At 39.4% G+C, this 16,045-nt stretch overlaps 2 protein-coding genes across 2 annotated transcripts; both read left to right on the top strand.

The window, feature by feature from the left end:
- Positions 1–2,312: 2,312 nt before the first annotated feature.
- On the top strand, positions 2,313–6,513 carry pimreg (PICALM interacting mitotic regulator). The gene is made up of 5 exons (XM_030746947.1): positions 2,313–2,435; positions 3,244–3,560; positions 3,718–4,007; positions 4,189–4,284; positions 5,485–6,513. Exons 2-5 carry the CDS (start codon positions 3,252–3,254, stop codon positions 5,642–5,644), a joined length of 855 nt encoding a protein of 284 aa, XP_030602807.1. The 5' UTR covers positions 2,313–2,435; positions 3,244–3,251; the 3' UTR covers positions 5,645–6,513.
- A 2,593-nt stretch (positions 6,514–9,106) lies between these two features.
- Positions 9,107–15,483, top strand: cct8 (chaperonin containing TCP1, subunit 8 (theta)). The gene is made up of 15 exons (XM_030745960.1): positions 9,107–9,274; positions 9,844–9,934; positions 10,047–10,126; positions 10,223–10,372; positions 10,533–10,713; positions 10,832–10,893; positions 10,971–11,108; positions 11,215–11,393; positions 11,886–11,952; positions 12,045–12,132; positions 12,227–12,342; positions 12,754–12,825; positions 12,938–13,102; positions 13,647–13,766; positions 15,192–15,483. The coding sequence occupies exons 1-15, from the start codon at positions 9,215–9,217 to the stop codon at positions 15,261–15,263; spliced, it is 1,641 nt and encodes a 546-aa protein (XP_030601820.1). The 5' UTR covers positions 9,107–9,214; the 3' UTR covers positions 15,264–15,483.
- Positions 15,484–16,045: the final 562 nt, after the last annotated feature.

Here is a 16,045-nt window from a genome sequence, read left to right as displayed (position 1 = left end):
AAAATTTATGAGCTCAGGATAATGTTTCCAATGCAATATAAACTATCTTTGGCTTCATTTTTGTGTGTGTGTGTGTGTGTGTGTGTGTGTGTGTGTGTGTGTGTGTGTGTGTGTGTGTGTGTGTGTGTGTGTGTGTGTGTAAAATCATTTTTATTACTTATTACATAATACAGTATATATATTAACAGACACAGACAAACATCAAATTTGACACTATTATATTGAACTGCTATTGTATGGCACTGTTAAACCAGCAGAATAAACAAGTGTGTCTAATGATTGTAGTGATTCAGAATCAGTCTTATTCTCTAGTTTCTGCATTTGCTCTGAACCTTACCTCCTGACTCACCAATACAGCCACAGCTCATTAAAATGATGTTATACATTTACTTTTAATGAGACAAAAGGACAGCAACTGCTAGGTTGTGAGGGTCAAGGTCCCCTCTTTATGTTCTTTCCAATAAAGAAAGAAACACTTAAGGTCACATAAAACAGAGTGATACAAGACAAGGACAAATGGATTGGAAGTTAAATAAAAACTATTCCACAAGCTTCACAAGCTTATTAATGTCTTTACCAAATCACTAGAGAGGTGGGCACACAAAGATCTCGAAATGCTGTTTGAAAAAATTTCACATGCTGGTCTGCAGTGACATCTGCTGGTCACCAAGCCCTTTCTGTCCACGATGGTGGATTTATGATTAAAGATGCAATCAAAGACATAGAAATGAACAATGAATAGAAATGGACAATGAATAATATCAATGTGCAACTATTACCTCAGCTGTCTGACATCTTATATCTTCTTTGTCTTGTTGTGTCTTTGCTTATTATTTATCTATTTATTCTTTGCTTGTATATTCCTGACTGTATATTTCTGACTGTATATTCTTGCATATTCTTGTAGATTTCTGACTGTATATTTCTGATTGTATATTCTTCTATATTCTGTATATTTCTGACTGTATATTCTTGTATATTTCCGACTGACAATATTTCCAACTATATCTCTGCTTGTGTGACTATAATGTAAAAAGCGCTACTGGAACTTTAATTTCCCTGACAGAACCCTCCCAAAGGGATTAATAAAGTTTAACCTAATCTAATCTAGAAAAAGTAATTTACCTTTACCAGAAAGTCCCATTGAGATCACAATCTCTGTTACAAGAGAGACCTGGTTATGAAAGTCACAAGCCTTGTGATCTTTGACAAATGAGCAACAGTACTGAGTGACCATCTAGCCTTTTCCAGCTAGAGCATATTTCATTTACAGCACTGTCTAAAGGTACTGTTATTTTAGCTTTGTAAAATGTAATGTTTCAGATGTGTTTTTTTTGTTTGTTTTCCTTATATTTGTAAGTGCGTTGGGAAAAACAAACTAGAAACACCTGTCAACAGTAATGTAATAAAAGAGCATCACTAACAGGTCTGTTAGTTGCGTCAACACCAATCTCATGCCAAGTCAATAAAAACCAGACATATTAAACCAGTATAAGATTTATTGCTGACCAGTTTGCACTGGGATGAAGCTGAAAGAATTGTGGCACCCAGACATGTACTCCACTAGAAAACTTGATGATGTTTGAGCGATACAATTTTGGTCATGGTCATTTGGGCTTTCAATTATTTTAATTTTTTTTTAACTGTTCTTTTTCCAGGGTGGAATGATTGTACAGCGTACATCTTTAATGACTTTAAAAAACAAGAATTGGCTACAAAAGTTTAAATTTATTTAGGATTTTCTCTAATCCACGGGATCAGAAGTATACAGCCTTAAATATATGCATCAAAGAAATCATTAAAAACTCAAAATTATTGTGACATTCATGCCCATGATGAGTGTATGTAAACTTCTGACCACAACTGTGTGTCAGTAAGATGGGATGTGCCTGTTGTGATGATACTCCGTTGTGGTTTTTATCTATTTTAATAGAGAATTGTATGCAATCAGTCTGTACAGGAGACTGTCTTATCTACGTGTTTGCATTGAGAGGAATCTTCTTTTACAAACTCATGATCCTAAGCTATTTATTTTACATATTACTATAACATTTTGATATAATTATACAGATAGTAGTAGCTGGATTAACACATTTTAAGATTATTTTGAAAAGACCATAGCAACATAACTACATTTCTTTATCTGGTGTACAAAAATATGAACAAGTAAAAAATCCTGAACTATAATTCCCACACAATAATTCAAGTAACGTTTCAACGCAAATCTCAGAAAAGTACAAAAAGAAAAGTCTTCTAATGAGCTTTACGCAGTGACGAATCCTGTTACGTCACGTATCTCTACGTAGGGCGTGGTGACGCCTGCCTTTGGGAATTCTGTGGTCCGCCGCCAAATTCAAACAGTGAAAGAGGACATAAGAGCGACAGGCCGCTAAAATCCAGAGGCAATCGACTAGTTTTACAACTGACACTTTCAGGTAAGCTATCTGTACAGCAAGTGTCTGACTAGACGTTCTTCTTTTGAAATTTCGTAGTTATTTAGGTAGACGTCTTTTAGCATAAACTGACATAGTAACGTTTTTCTTTTTTCGTTTTTTTTTATGCTAACCGTGGCTTAGGGGGCACAGCCCTTTTTTGTTTTGTTTGCCATGGTACCGCTTGACGACGTTTTAATGTAAAAGCAGTGAAAAGTAAAGTTTAATTCTCATTTGCTGCTTAAGGCTGTTATTCCCTCCTCCTGAGGTGAGCCATCCTCGGTTAAGCTGAAACTTTCACCGGAGCATTGTCCCGATCAAACAAAAGCCACGGAGCTCTCACTAACACGATTACTGCTGCTTGATTGTGGGGTTGTTACGGGTCATTTTCACTTTAATTTTCCGTCCATTGTTCATTAACATTTTTCACATTTTTTGTCAGTGACACAGGACTCTGAAGTAATTTCTGAAAGCAACAGTTAGACCCAATTAAGCTTAAATTTGAGAACGTGTTTATCTTTGTCTCTCTTTTTTTTTTCTATCCGTCAGTACAAACAAGTATTCAACTTTCGTGCATAGCACATTCATAATTTTTGAATCGTTTAGCGCTTATTTTAGTTTACAAAATAAATCTGAAACAGTCTGCTGTGTGTGTGTGTGTGTATGTATGTATGTATGTATATGTATATATATATATATATATATATATATATATATATATATATATATATATATATATATATATATATATATAATATAGTTATTTTTTTTCTAAAATATAATCACACAGATGTTTTGTTATTTTGCTCAGCTCAGTCAATGGCCTCCTCAGTCATGGATAATGTTGGTAAAGCTGTGATTGGAGTTTGGCGGGCACATACAGTCTTGGATGAGTCTGATGGAGCAGAGAGCTCCCCAGAAGCCCCTGACCGTTTCCGCAAACTTCGGTCCTCATCTTCACTCAACTCTCTGAGGATGTCACTGAGGAAGCGACTCCCACTACGATCTGTCCAGGCCAGTTCCCTCCCTGAACGTCCTACCTGGGAAACTATGAAGGAACAACCAAAACCCAGCACAGTCAACAAGCTTACTCGCAGCGCTCGTAACTCCATCAATGGAGTGTATCAGGTAGGTAAATTAACTGTTCTTAATGCACTTTGTTTTGTTTTTTAAATCTGTGGAATTGCCTGAAAAACAAGTATCATTTATTTATTACTTTTGATCATAATCAGGCTCAACAAAAGCCACCAGTCAGTTATTCAGGGTGGTTTTCTCTGTCCCTCAGAGGTTACAGAGGACCAGAGAGTTTTCCCGTGAGGAGTGTTTGGTAGTGACCCCGGGTCGTGACGGAGAAAATGCTGGTGCATCAGATTCGTGCACCCCAAAGCGTACACCTTATCGAGCTGCAACACCCAGACGCACACCCAGACCAGCAGCTACCCCCGGCTCCAAAGGACGAAGGACTCCTGAAGCATCCGTACGAGGAGTGAAGACAGGAGGTGGCAGGAGGCAACTGGTTCGCATGGCTGCTTTACGAAGTCCCTTCGCCTCCCCAAACACGCAGAGCCAGAAGCTGTGAGTTTGAGTACTTTTATTTCACTGGATCCCTTTGGAGTTGCGTCAGGAAGAGCATCCTGCATAAAAACTCTGCCAAATCCAACATGCAGAGCTACCTGCTGTGGTGACCCATTGTGAATAAGGGAGCAGCTTACTTTAATTTTTCTCTGCTGAATGTTTGTTTTACTGTTTATAATAGGAAATTTGACCAAGATTTGGAGTCAGTTTCCAGCGGACTGAGGAGGCTCAAACATCTTTCAAAGGCCTTTGATGATCTCATTGGCAGAGACAACAGGTAATGTGTTTTATTTCAGTTTCAATTCAAAATGCCGATTGGGTGGTAAATTGTACAGAGGTGTTTGCATTTTGAGTGTTTACAAATTAGGCCATTAATAGGAAAAGGGGCAAATTACTGTTAACTTCCTTTATAATCATGAATGAAGGAGTGTGAGATGTAGGAGAATTCAAGTATTGTGTAACTGAAGAAGCCATTAGTCCATTTCCTTGTATTCATGCATATTCTGCATAGAGGAAGCGTGTCTCTGCAGTCCTCAGCCAAAGAATCCCAGCTTGTGGGTCAGAAGACTTCCTCCCCCTCCCTCCAGACATTCTTCCCGCCTCGGTTTGAAACGGGGTCTCTGTTTCTGGTATTCAGATAAGGGGGGGAAAGGAGGTGGGTGTGGGAATTGGAGCCAGATGATATGACAAATGTAGTTGAATGTTTGCATCACTTCCCGTGTTGACATTCAAAATCTTAGAGCCCCTGTCTGATCTATAAACAATGATGTGCAGTATGAAAAGCGGGCGCTCAGGAACGGTGACCTTGTCTGTTATCATGCACCCAACTGCTTTCCACGCTGTATAAAAAGCTCTTCTTGTTTAACTTAAACCAGCTTGTTTTCACCTACAACAGGCAGTTCAACTATTCCCAATTTTTGGAGTAATACAGAAGGTAAAATCCCATTTAAAAAAAATAAATAAATAATAATAATCCTACTAAAACCAGATCAAGTATGACAACATATGCTTTCAGTGTAAACACAAGCGTGCATGGCAGAGCTAGTGTGAATACAAAACTATGACAGTCTACTTTGAAATGGAGGAAAAAGTCATGAATAACTCACTGTCCGGGCAAAAGATGCTTTTCTCTAGCTCCTCTATCTGACTCTCTTCTTTCTGACTTCACAGCACTTGCTTTAAATATTCTTTGTCACCTCACCTTCCCAAATACTTTGTCTGCTACTACCAGGATGTCTGCAAGTGAGAAATGTTATTATTCAAAGTAAAGAGCAGGAAAGGATTTAAATACTGAATTATTTTTTTTTTTGCTTTGTTGCATGATGTCTTAACACTTGCCCTTTTTTTTAATAACTGTAATGACAGAGTTGTAAATAGAGATGTTCTTAATGATGGTCTCTGAGTTGGATTACTCACTCTCCCTCTGTTTATGCTTTTTGCACTGATGTTCTTTCTCTCTCTCACTCTCTGCCTGCAGACCTGGTCCAAAGGAACGTTCTGGGGGAGTGATGATGAGAAAGTTGGATCCCAACGGTAAACTCAGCCGCTCAAACCTCACACGCAGAGCCACTCGCCTCTCAGACACGCTGGGCACTTGGGCCCACACAGCTGTAAACACTGTTCGTAAACCCAACTGAACTACGGGCATGTCTGTCTGTATAATACAGGACTTTTTGCAGCCATATTTTACACTTATTATGATCGTGGCATCACTGTTACATATACACAGTATTATCATCATGATACTGGGAGACTGCTACGCTGCAGCTTGTCTTTTTCTGTGTATCCTCTGCGTATTTGGCAGCATCTGTGTGTTTACATGTCTCAGGTTAGCTTGTCGTGGGTAATATCCTCACTGTAGCTGCCAGAGGAATTTCCTATATATCTGTCGTAGCTGCTACAGCCAAAATGTTTTAGTTACACTTTAAAAATACTAATATTGTACTTTCTGTTCTCATTCTTTTAGAAACCTTGTGCAACATAATGAAATGTACTCTAAAGAAATCTTGAACAAGAACTAAACTAACGCTACATTTTCTGACAAGAGGGGAAATGTATTTCCTCTCCATTTATATGTATGCAATAAAGTTACTAACACTTGTTATGCCATTTGAAATATTTTTTGAGCATACCAAATTATCAAGTGTATTTTCTAAAACTCAGTCTTTAAACGTGAATGTTCCTTGAGGCAGAAGTTGGCACTTTTAATGGCCCGTGGATGATTCATGCACCACTACTGTACACATAAATCATCTGATAATGTGATGGGGGAAAGATTTAGTGGCTCATTACCAGATGATGGCTATAATGATGATGTTATAAAGAGATATCCAGTATCTTATTAGTGACTGTCAAGCTAACGGCCTCAAATGGAGTAAAGCTCTTCTGTGGGTTTTTCTTTTTTTCTTTTTTATTGTATTGGTACCTTCTATTTCTGCATTAATTCGAAAAAATGGAGAAGAGAACATATGTCCAAATGTGAAAAAAATAAAATTTTGCCTTTTTATATATGTTTCATGTTTTCTTTCCACATAATTTAGGTTGATTGTAGGTTAAAATATATTATTTGTGGAAACTGTGGTTGCCACATGGTTATCGTTTATTCACAGCATGGAACTAACTGAAGTTTTCACAAAGATTTTAGAAACTGAGCTGAAGAAATGGTTTTGTCATTGTTCCCATTTTAACTATTTCATTCTTATTTCTTCATGGCACAGACTCAACAAGGTGCTGGAAACATTTTTCTGAGATTCTGATCCGTACTGATGAGAACATCACACAACAAAATATCTCCCACACAATCACCACCCTGAACCATTCATCATCTGCTTCAAAATTCAATGTGTAGTGCAGTCAAAGATGCTCTTCTGCATACCTTGGTTGTAACAGTGGTTATTGCCTATCAGAATGAAGCAGTCTGGTCATTGCATCAACAAGGCATTTTGTGCAGGGAACTAGTTGTGTGGGAAAATCCCAGTAGATCAGCAGTTTCTGAAATATTCATACCAGCTCGCCTGTCACTCAAATCACCTTTGTTCCACATGCTGATGCTGAATATGTGCTTTAGCATCAGCTTGGTCAAGATGACCTGGTGTTTGTTTTGTTATATTTTGTGTTAAGCACGTTGAGTTTGCATGTAATAAAATGTGCTATATAATTAAAATTGCCATGTCTACATCCATTGGATAGGATGTGTTTGATATAGCTGAATTATGAACTATTTAACAGAATACAAAATACAACTGATATACTTGCTGTTTTGCTACATGGTAGAACATCAGTAATATTCCAGTTAGTATATAGGTATCATACTCTTACAGAAGCCAATGTGCATACTGACTAATTAAGTTTTGGTAAAACATTTTGGCTGTAGAATTAAGGCCCAACTGTGTCAACCTCTCCACAGGATCTTTAAACCTGAGTCTGCAGCTGGGGTGGGTGCCAGCACTTTGGAAGACATCCTGTATTGTACTGCTACCAATAATAAAGTGTCCAGCTGAACGAAGTGACTACAGACAAGACCCTTACATCACACGTCATAAGAACCTTGTAATGGCTGATTCTACAACTACCAAGACTTGAGGTCAAAGACAAACTTGAGCCCCTGCAGTCTGCATACAAACAACACATTGGAGTAAATTATGCTGTCCTAGCTCATCTGGAGGCATCAGGCACTTATGTGAGTTATATGCTCTTTGATTTTTCAAATGTTTTCAATACCATCCAACCAAATATGCTCAAAGACAAGCTCACAGAGAAGTATGTAGAGTCTTCCTTTGTTTCTTACATCACAAACTTCTTGACAGAAAGGCCAGTTTGTCGGGTTTGGGAACTGTTTCTGGGGCATTAATGATCAGCACAGGTGCTCCACAGGGGACTGTCCTGGCTCTGTTTCTTTTCACATTGTATATAGCAGACTTCAAATACAATTCTGAGTCCTGCCACATCCAGAAATACTCAGATGACACTGCCATTGTGGCATGTATCAGGAATGGACAGTTAATGCCTTTAGCGAGTCACAAAAACCACCTCATATAGAACACCTCTAAGATGAAGGAAATGATAATAGATTTCCAAAGATTAAGGTCCCCTCTACAGCCTGTGAAAGTTTGTGGGGTGAACATAGAGGTGGTAACAAAATATAAATATCTAGGTTTACACCTAGATAACAAACTAGACGGGTACCTGAATACAGACGAACTATACACCAAGGGGCAGAGCCATCTCTTTTTGTTAAGAAAAGAGTTCGGTTGACATCTGTAGTAAAATGCTGAAGATGTTCTATCAGTCTTTGGTGGCAAGTGTGATGCTGCAGTCTGCTGGAGTGGCAGCATCAGAAACAAGGATGCAAGGAGACTGGACAAACTAGTGAGGAAAGCTGGCGCTGTGACAATGGAGACAGTGGGAAAATGCACACATAAGATGTTAGAAGCCACCCTGAACAACTCTGATCATCCACTTTATAACATCTTTATGGAACAAAAAAACATCAGTACTGGAAGACTCCTCTCTGTGTCAGAGAGATAAAAAGAAAATTGTACCCACAGCCATCAGGATTTTCAATTCTCATAAAAATAGCTGATGAGCTGTGTCAGACACATGAATTTCCCTCTGGGATCAGATTATTCTTATTCTTATTGTTCTTGTTCTTATTTAATGTTTTTAGTTTAACTGAAAAGAATATGTTAGATTTTATGGTCAACTATTTTATATGGCATTGGCATTACTACTACTTTAATTTGTATAATTCTTGTGCAATTCTTTGTATATAATAAAAAGTACAGTCTACGTATAGAAATAAATTTATGTTTTAATAAGGCACTCTACAAATGTAAGTTAATCATTTATTACATTTATGAAATGTAAGTATATAATGTCTCAAAGGAATGTCACAATAGAATACATTTTATAAGAATTTTACATACGTTAAACTGAATAAACAAAAGAAAAGGAAACACAAAAACTATTGGATTTCATTAAAAGTAACACATGAAGCCCATATAAAGGTAAAAGTGTCCATCGAGTGGTGTTTCCTGGTCACTGCATGGCGGAACGAGAACCGCTCAGTTTGTCCTTTGTTGCCACCCGTCTTTAGCTCGATGTCTCGTTGAAGTCGCTCCACCTCTGCCTCTCCGGCTTTGTACCCAGAGCTGAACCCACGCCGCGGCTACCTTCTCCAGGATACCGGGGCAGCTAAGCATCGGAAAATGGCCCTCCATGTCCCCAAAGCTCCGGGCTTTGCCCAGATGTTAAAGGATGGCGCCAAGGTGGGGTTAAATTAGGCATATTGGGCTTGTGTATGAGCTTTGAGTGAGTGGTTGTAAAGAAGCGTGCTAGCTAACGTTAGCCGCTGAGTTAGCGCGTTCATTCAGAGTCATGTGGGAGAGTTCTAGAAAGCAGCAGCCAGGCCGCCTGGAGGTGCTGTACGGGGGTCTATTCAGAGCGACGAAATGTTAATTTTTGGCCTTTCAGTGTCTTCCCTCAACTGTAAGACATGCCAAATACAGCAGAAGTGGGGGTGCTGTTATAACGGGCTGTCAATCTGCAGTCACACCCAGCTAGCATTCAGCTAACTGTCAATACTGTCAGGTTAAAGGGATGCTGATGCTTCATGGGTACCGCCGTTAGTGTTGTCCCAGCCTTTGCAGAATGATTCCCCAATTAATGAGCTACACATTTATTTTCTTTCTTGCTTATATTCTCAGACTATGTCTGATGTATCCAGTGAGTCTTTTTTACATAGTCATCGTTAGGCAGTGTACTGATTATTCAAGTCTGACATGGAAATGAAATATAATGCACCTCTCTTGAAAAGTGGATTTGTTGTCTATTACAGCACTTTTCAGGTCTTGAAGAGGCTGTCTTCCGTAACATCAGAGCTTGTAAGGAGCTTTCTCAAACCACCCGCACTGCCTATGGGCCTAATGGTAAGCTCAGTCTGCCCACAGTGTATTAAGTCGTGCTTGTGCTCTAATCTCATAAAACTAAACTACAAAGACAACAAAACGGCACCCATTAACTGTGTGTATTTTCCTGCAGGTATGAACAAAATGGTCATCAACCACTTAGAGAAGCTTTTTGTCACCAATGATGCTGCAACAATTCTCAGAGAGCTTGAGGTGAGGAAATGTTTTTGTGCAGGCTGCTGAGAATCAGCTGAATTCTTATGACTTGTACGAATTTAACTATTTACATGAATATCATTTGTTTTACAGGTGCAGCATCCCGCAGCTAAAATGATTGTACTGGCATCCCACATGCAAGAACAGGAAGTTGGCGATGGTACCAACTTTGTCCTGGTGTTTGCTGGAGCTCTGCTGGAGCTGGCTGAAGAGCTCCTCAGAATGGGCTTGTCCGTTTCAGAGGTAAACAAATGCAGTCGGTAAATGTTCTGTGCTTTGCAGATTATTTGATACAATAATGCTTTAATAAGATAATATTGGTAGTGTGGCTTAATGTCATATTTGCATCACAGGGCCATGAATTGTTCCATTTTCTCAGTACCCAATTTCCTCTTTGACACAGGTGATTGAGGGCTACGAGAAGGCTTGTAAGAAGGCCCTGGAGATCCTGCCAGACTGCGTTTGCTCCTCAGCCAAGAACCTCCACGATATCAACGAGGCCACATTGCTCATCCGTACAGCAGTCATGAGTAAACAGTACGGCAATGAAGACTTTCTCGCCAACCTCATTGCGCAGGCCTGTGGTGAGTCAGCGATCCAGACTACCTCAGACTGTTGTCTTAGCAAAAGTAATTATCTTGAATGTGGTATTAACTTCATATTTTTCTGACTTTCTTTTCTTTACCTCACCTGTTGCTGCAGTATCAATCTTCCCTGAGTCCGGCAATTTCAATGTTGATAATGTCAGAGTATGCAAGATTTTGGTAAGCTGCATCTTCTGTGGATTATATTTTATTTGCGTATAGAGTTTGGCCTCCGTTAACCTTTGTTGTGCTTTCAGGGTAGTGGGGTGACAGCATCTTCTATGCTTCATGGCATGGTTTTTAAGAAGGAGGCAGAGGGAGACATCACATCGGTTAAAGACGCCAAAATCGCTGTTTTCTCCTGCCCCTTTGACTGCATGGTGACAGAGACCAAGGTAAGGGAAGATGACTAACGGGAATGCATGAAGCTTAATGAACATGATTTTTTTTTTTTTTTTTTAATTGCTCTTGGTGCTGACAACAGTCCCGTCTACTTCACAGGGCACAGTGTTGATAAATAATGCACAGGAGCTCATGAACTTCAGTAAAGGAGAGGAAAATTTGATGGAAGCTAATGTGAAGGCCATCAAGGAGGCTGGTGCCAGTGTGGTGGTAACTGGGGGCAAAGTGGCTGACATGGCGCTGCACTATGCCAACAAATACAAGCTCATGGTGGTCAGGTAAGACCTACAAAACCTCAAGTGATCAGAGTCGTGAACATATCTTAAAACAAGAGCTAGAGGTTTAAATCTAATGCCTAGCCTGGGGATCTGCTTGTAGTTGAGCTTGACACAGCAGGTGTGCACAACTCACAAGATCAAATTACTCTCAAGTAAAGGATTTATCATTTTAATAATACATTAATTCATCTATGGCCATCTCGTACTGAAACTTTTTCCTTAAGAATCAATTTGTAACTTGGATATTTATCATTTTCAGTTTAAAAAATGAAGTGCTGTAGTTATTCTACTTTATCACAGTTTTTTGTTTTTTTTCATTATCATGAGTTAGCTGTTACCACACAGTTTTACTGTTATTAATCTCCATTTATTATGAAAATAATATACAAACTGTATCTGATGGTGGTATCTTAAATATTACTTGATTTCTAATAGTATGTCTTTGGCATTGAGTGCTTTCTGATCATAAATGTTCCTTGTCTCCCCCATCAGGCTTAACTCCAAGTGGGACCTCAGGAGGTTATGTAAGACTGTGGGAGCTGTAGCCCTGCCCAAGATGGTGAGTGTAGTCTTGTTTTAGTCAGGTCAGGTATTTGAAAGATAAGAAAAAGTTTTATTGTCTTAAATCAAAATTTTTTCTGTCATTCTTAGATGGCTCCAACTCCAGAGGAGATGGGTAGCTGCGACAGTGTATACCTGACCGAGGTGGGAGACACTCAGGTGGTCGTCTTCAAACATGGTAAATTACTCTTTGCTTCAGTCTCATGAATCTTCATTTTATATGTTTGAGTTTTCAGTTAAACATGTTAGTTTGTGTTAACAATTTTAAACAGATAAAGAGGATGGTGCCATCTCAACGGTGGTGATCAGAGGCTCCACTGATAACCTGATGGATGATATTGAGAGGGCTGTAGATGATGGGGTCAACACCTTTAAAGTTCTGGCCAGGGTAAGACGATATAAGCCACATTGGTGTTTTTGTTTTATTTATTTATTTTTAGGTTTTAGCTAAATAAAGTTTAAACGTGGATGTGCAAATGATATTATAAATGTTATTTTTTTTATAGTACATATTTATTGTGCAACAGCTGAAATGCTAAAGTCCTACAGACATCGATAGTGGGCGATACTCACTTTTTGGCTGATGTTCGTCTGTTGTTTCATCAATTTTGAGGACCTGGTTTCTTAAATTTGTAACCATTTGTTTGTTTCCCCATCATTAAATGTGAGAATAAATACCTAAAAAAACAAACACACAAAAAAACTATACTGTACTGAGTTGGGAATTTCACAGTTGGCAAATTTCGAGGGGTTTTCTTTTTTATACAACAGCTACAGTCTCTTCATTCACTATCTCTAGGACAAACGGCTGGTACCCGGAGCAGGAGCCACTGAGATTGAGCTGGCCAAACAGATCACATCATATGGAGAGGTACGCAGATTTAAGTGCATTAATTAACATGTACCAATTTCCACACACTGGCCTCTCCTCCTGGTTTTGCCCTTTTTGACTGGTAAACGCCTTTTTCCCTGCCTTTCTGCAGTCCTGCCCCGGCCTGGAGCAATACGCCATTAAAAAGTTTGCTGACGCTTTCGAGGCGTTGCCACGTGCCCTCGCTGAGAACTCTGGTGTGAAGGGGAGCGAGCTTATTTCTAAGCTGTATTCTGCGCATCACGAGGGAAACAAAAACATTGGCTTTGACATTGAGGTATGTATTTGTGCATGAGAAGAATACATGAATGACTTTGATATCTTCTGATTTCAGATGTGAATTATTTAGAATATCTCTCCCATGTTCCAGTTATTTACTCAGCAAGTATTTCCTTGGTTACAATCAACAACGGCACTACGAGATGACTGAAAACCCTGCACACTGGTCCTTTAAGCATCACCAGTGCTATCTAAAACTTGATTTATAGTCTTGCATGAAGTCCCTGTTGAGTCAACACTGGTGTTGGCTTTTAAAATGTGCACTGCACAAATGTGCAGTGTCATCATGAGTGGAACTTATCTCAAAGGCCAAGAAATTGGGCTAAGTCTCGAAAAAGAGTTACCTTGACTAAAATGCTGGAAGACAGCAAAACAGGACATTATAAAAGTGAATTCTGCATTAGTGTTGTGAGCAAGCTAGATACAGTTAGAGCTTGTTGCATTTTTGCATTTCAGTGGAGACATGATCTTTATGCTAAATAATATGCTGTTTGCATGGCTTCATGTTCTTGATGATGGTGTGGTTGTCATGATGTTTGCAGGGTGAAGGTCCTGCTGTTAAGGACATGCTCGAAGCCGGCATCCTGGATCCTTACCTGGTCAAATACTGGGGCATAAAACTGGCCACCAACGCTGCCATCACAGTGCTGAGGGTGGATCAGGTGCGTACCAAAACACTGAGCCTCTAAATGTAGTGAAGGCGAGCCTCAAGTTGAATATTTCATGCACAGCATCGGATTCATAATTGTTTTTTGTTTTTGATTGAGACAGAAAACTGTCTCAAACATAATGAATTTGCGGCTCTTAATGAGTCGTTTTCTTGTTTTTGTTTTGTTTTGGGAATTTTTTACTGTAGCAATGAGTTGCGAGACAAACCCACAAACTTAACGTCACAATCCGCCTGTATGTGTAGTGAGGATCTCACAGAGATCCAACAGACTGAGTCTGAAGACGTGATTCCACTCAAACATTAATTCCGAGTCCTGTTTTATATGATTTTGTGTTGTGGACAATTGAGGGCTTTGATGTTTTACTATTACTCTGAGAAAAGGACTTGAGTCTTAAGTTGTTTTCTGTTCATATTTTTAGTTTTGCATCTGTTTTTTTTTTTATTATTTTTAATGTATTTTTTAAGCATTTGAAAGCAGTTGGTGGGTGAATTAAGTGTGCATATATGTACGATCCAGATCATCATGGCTAAGGCTGCAGGGGGACCCAAGGCTCCCAAGCAGAGAGGTCATTGGGACAAAGACGGTTGGGATGAAGAACCTGATCAGTTTGAAACTCACCATTAGAGGGCACACACAAACCCTCAGTTTCTCAGTCAGTAGGTCTTGGAATGTGTGTGCGCTTTTAACTAAAAAAAAATTGCACTGGTGTGCTCAGTCACTCACAGGAAGTGTTTACCTGTCACGACTAACACTAAAGATGTGTTGCATTACTGGCTGGATTCAACCACATCACAATGTTCTATATAAACCCAGGTGTGCCACTGCCTAAACCTGCACAGAACAGATACTGTATGGTGTGATTGCACGCTGCATGCACTCACAAACTGTTTACAGCCTCTTACTTTGCAAGTGCTGAATCAAACATGGTTTTTCATGTATTTTAAGAGAATGTGCAAATGAAAATTGATTCAGCTTGGCCTTAATTAAGAGATTTTGTGAAACATACAATGCCTGAAGGAACTGACCTAGGGTTTGATCTTTGTGTTAAGTGTTCACTTGTACAGAAGTACTTTCCTGTGTAGCTCATTTTTCTTACAGCACAACATATTGCCATGTGTGCTCATGAATTTTTAATCACAATAAATAGCCTTCCAGGATCTCTAGGGATCTAAATGGCCTCGTTTACTTTGAAAACATAGTCCTCTCATTTTTTTTAATTAAGCACAGGCGTTTCAGATCGGACTCAATTTGGATGCTGTGACAGGTGTAACCTTTGAGACGGTTAATGTTTCTTTATCAAATATGTTTTAGTGTCAGAGATGATGTGCTTCCACTCTGCCTCAAACCCCACTCAGCTGCATGGATCTCAGTGCTCGTACTTCCCAGCTTATAATGAACTGTTTTGTTCCTTTTTAGATCATCATGGCCAAACCAGCAGGGGGACCCAAACCTCCCCAGGGCAAGAAGGACTTTGATGACGATGACTGAATGTGACACTGTTCAGCAGATGCTCCTTTAACCCCGAACGCTCCCACATGGATTCCCAAAATTTTTCTACTTGTTTATTTAACGCTCACCAGTTTTTGGTTTATTTTGTAGAAATGGCCATACATTAGTTTATTGGTACTGAGAGTGAAAAAAGTACCAATGGCTCTGTTTTGCTTTTTATGTTCTCAGTCCCAAATAAAAGGCACCTGTGCTGTCACTACTCGCTTTGTTTTTGTTTTTTTACTTCAGTGTTGCCCAGCTGTGCTTCTTTGGTACTTCATGTGTTCACTGTCATTGCTGCATCACGGATTGAGACTTGTAATCTTGTCGTGCTTTCTGCAAAGCACTCAAAACAAGGTACTATTATCACAGGGTTTACACTGTGACTGCTCCAAATTACTGTGCATTTCCCATGACGCTTAAAAGCTACTTAGAATCGATCAGCCAACACCATGCATTGCTCGCTGCTAATGATACGCACATGCACGCACTCATCCTTAATGTTTCCCGTTTAGTTTTACTCCAAACATGCTAAGGCAGCTGATATGCGTGCATGGGTTTATTTTTAGAACAAGTGAATGAGGGAGGGCGCATGAAAAATGTATCAGCAGGTAGCACGCAGGAGGCATTTGGGCTTTTCTGTTACATGTTTGTTTTTGTGCACACTAAAAGTCACGCCATGCAAATGATGCAAACCTAACAGGAACTGTCACCGATGTGTATAATTGATGTGTGCGACTCAGATTACTGCGAGCAGCAGAGGGAGCTGGAGCGTGCCTCTC

This window comes from Archocentrus centrarchus, chromosome 14 (genome assembly GCF_007364275.1).
Source record: "Archocentrus centrarchus isolate MPI-CPG fArcCen1 chromosome 14, fArcCen1, whole genome shotgun sequence".
Taxonomy (NCBI): Eukaryota; Metazoa; Chordata; class Actinopteri; order Cichliformes; family Cichlidae; genus Archocentrus; species Archocentrus centrarchus.
Note: the sequence above shows the minus strand (reverse complement) of the source record. Positions and strands in the feature narration are given on the sequence as shown.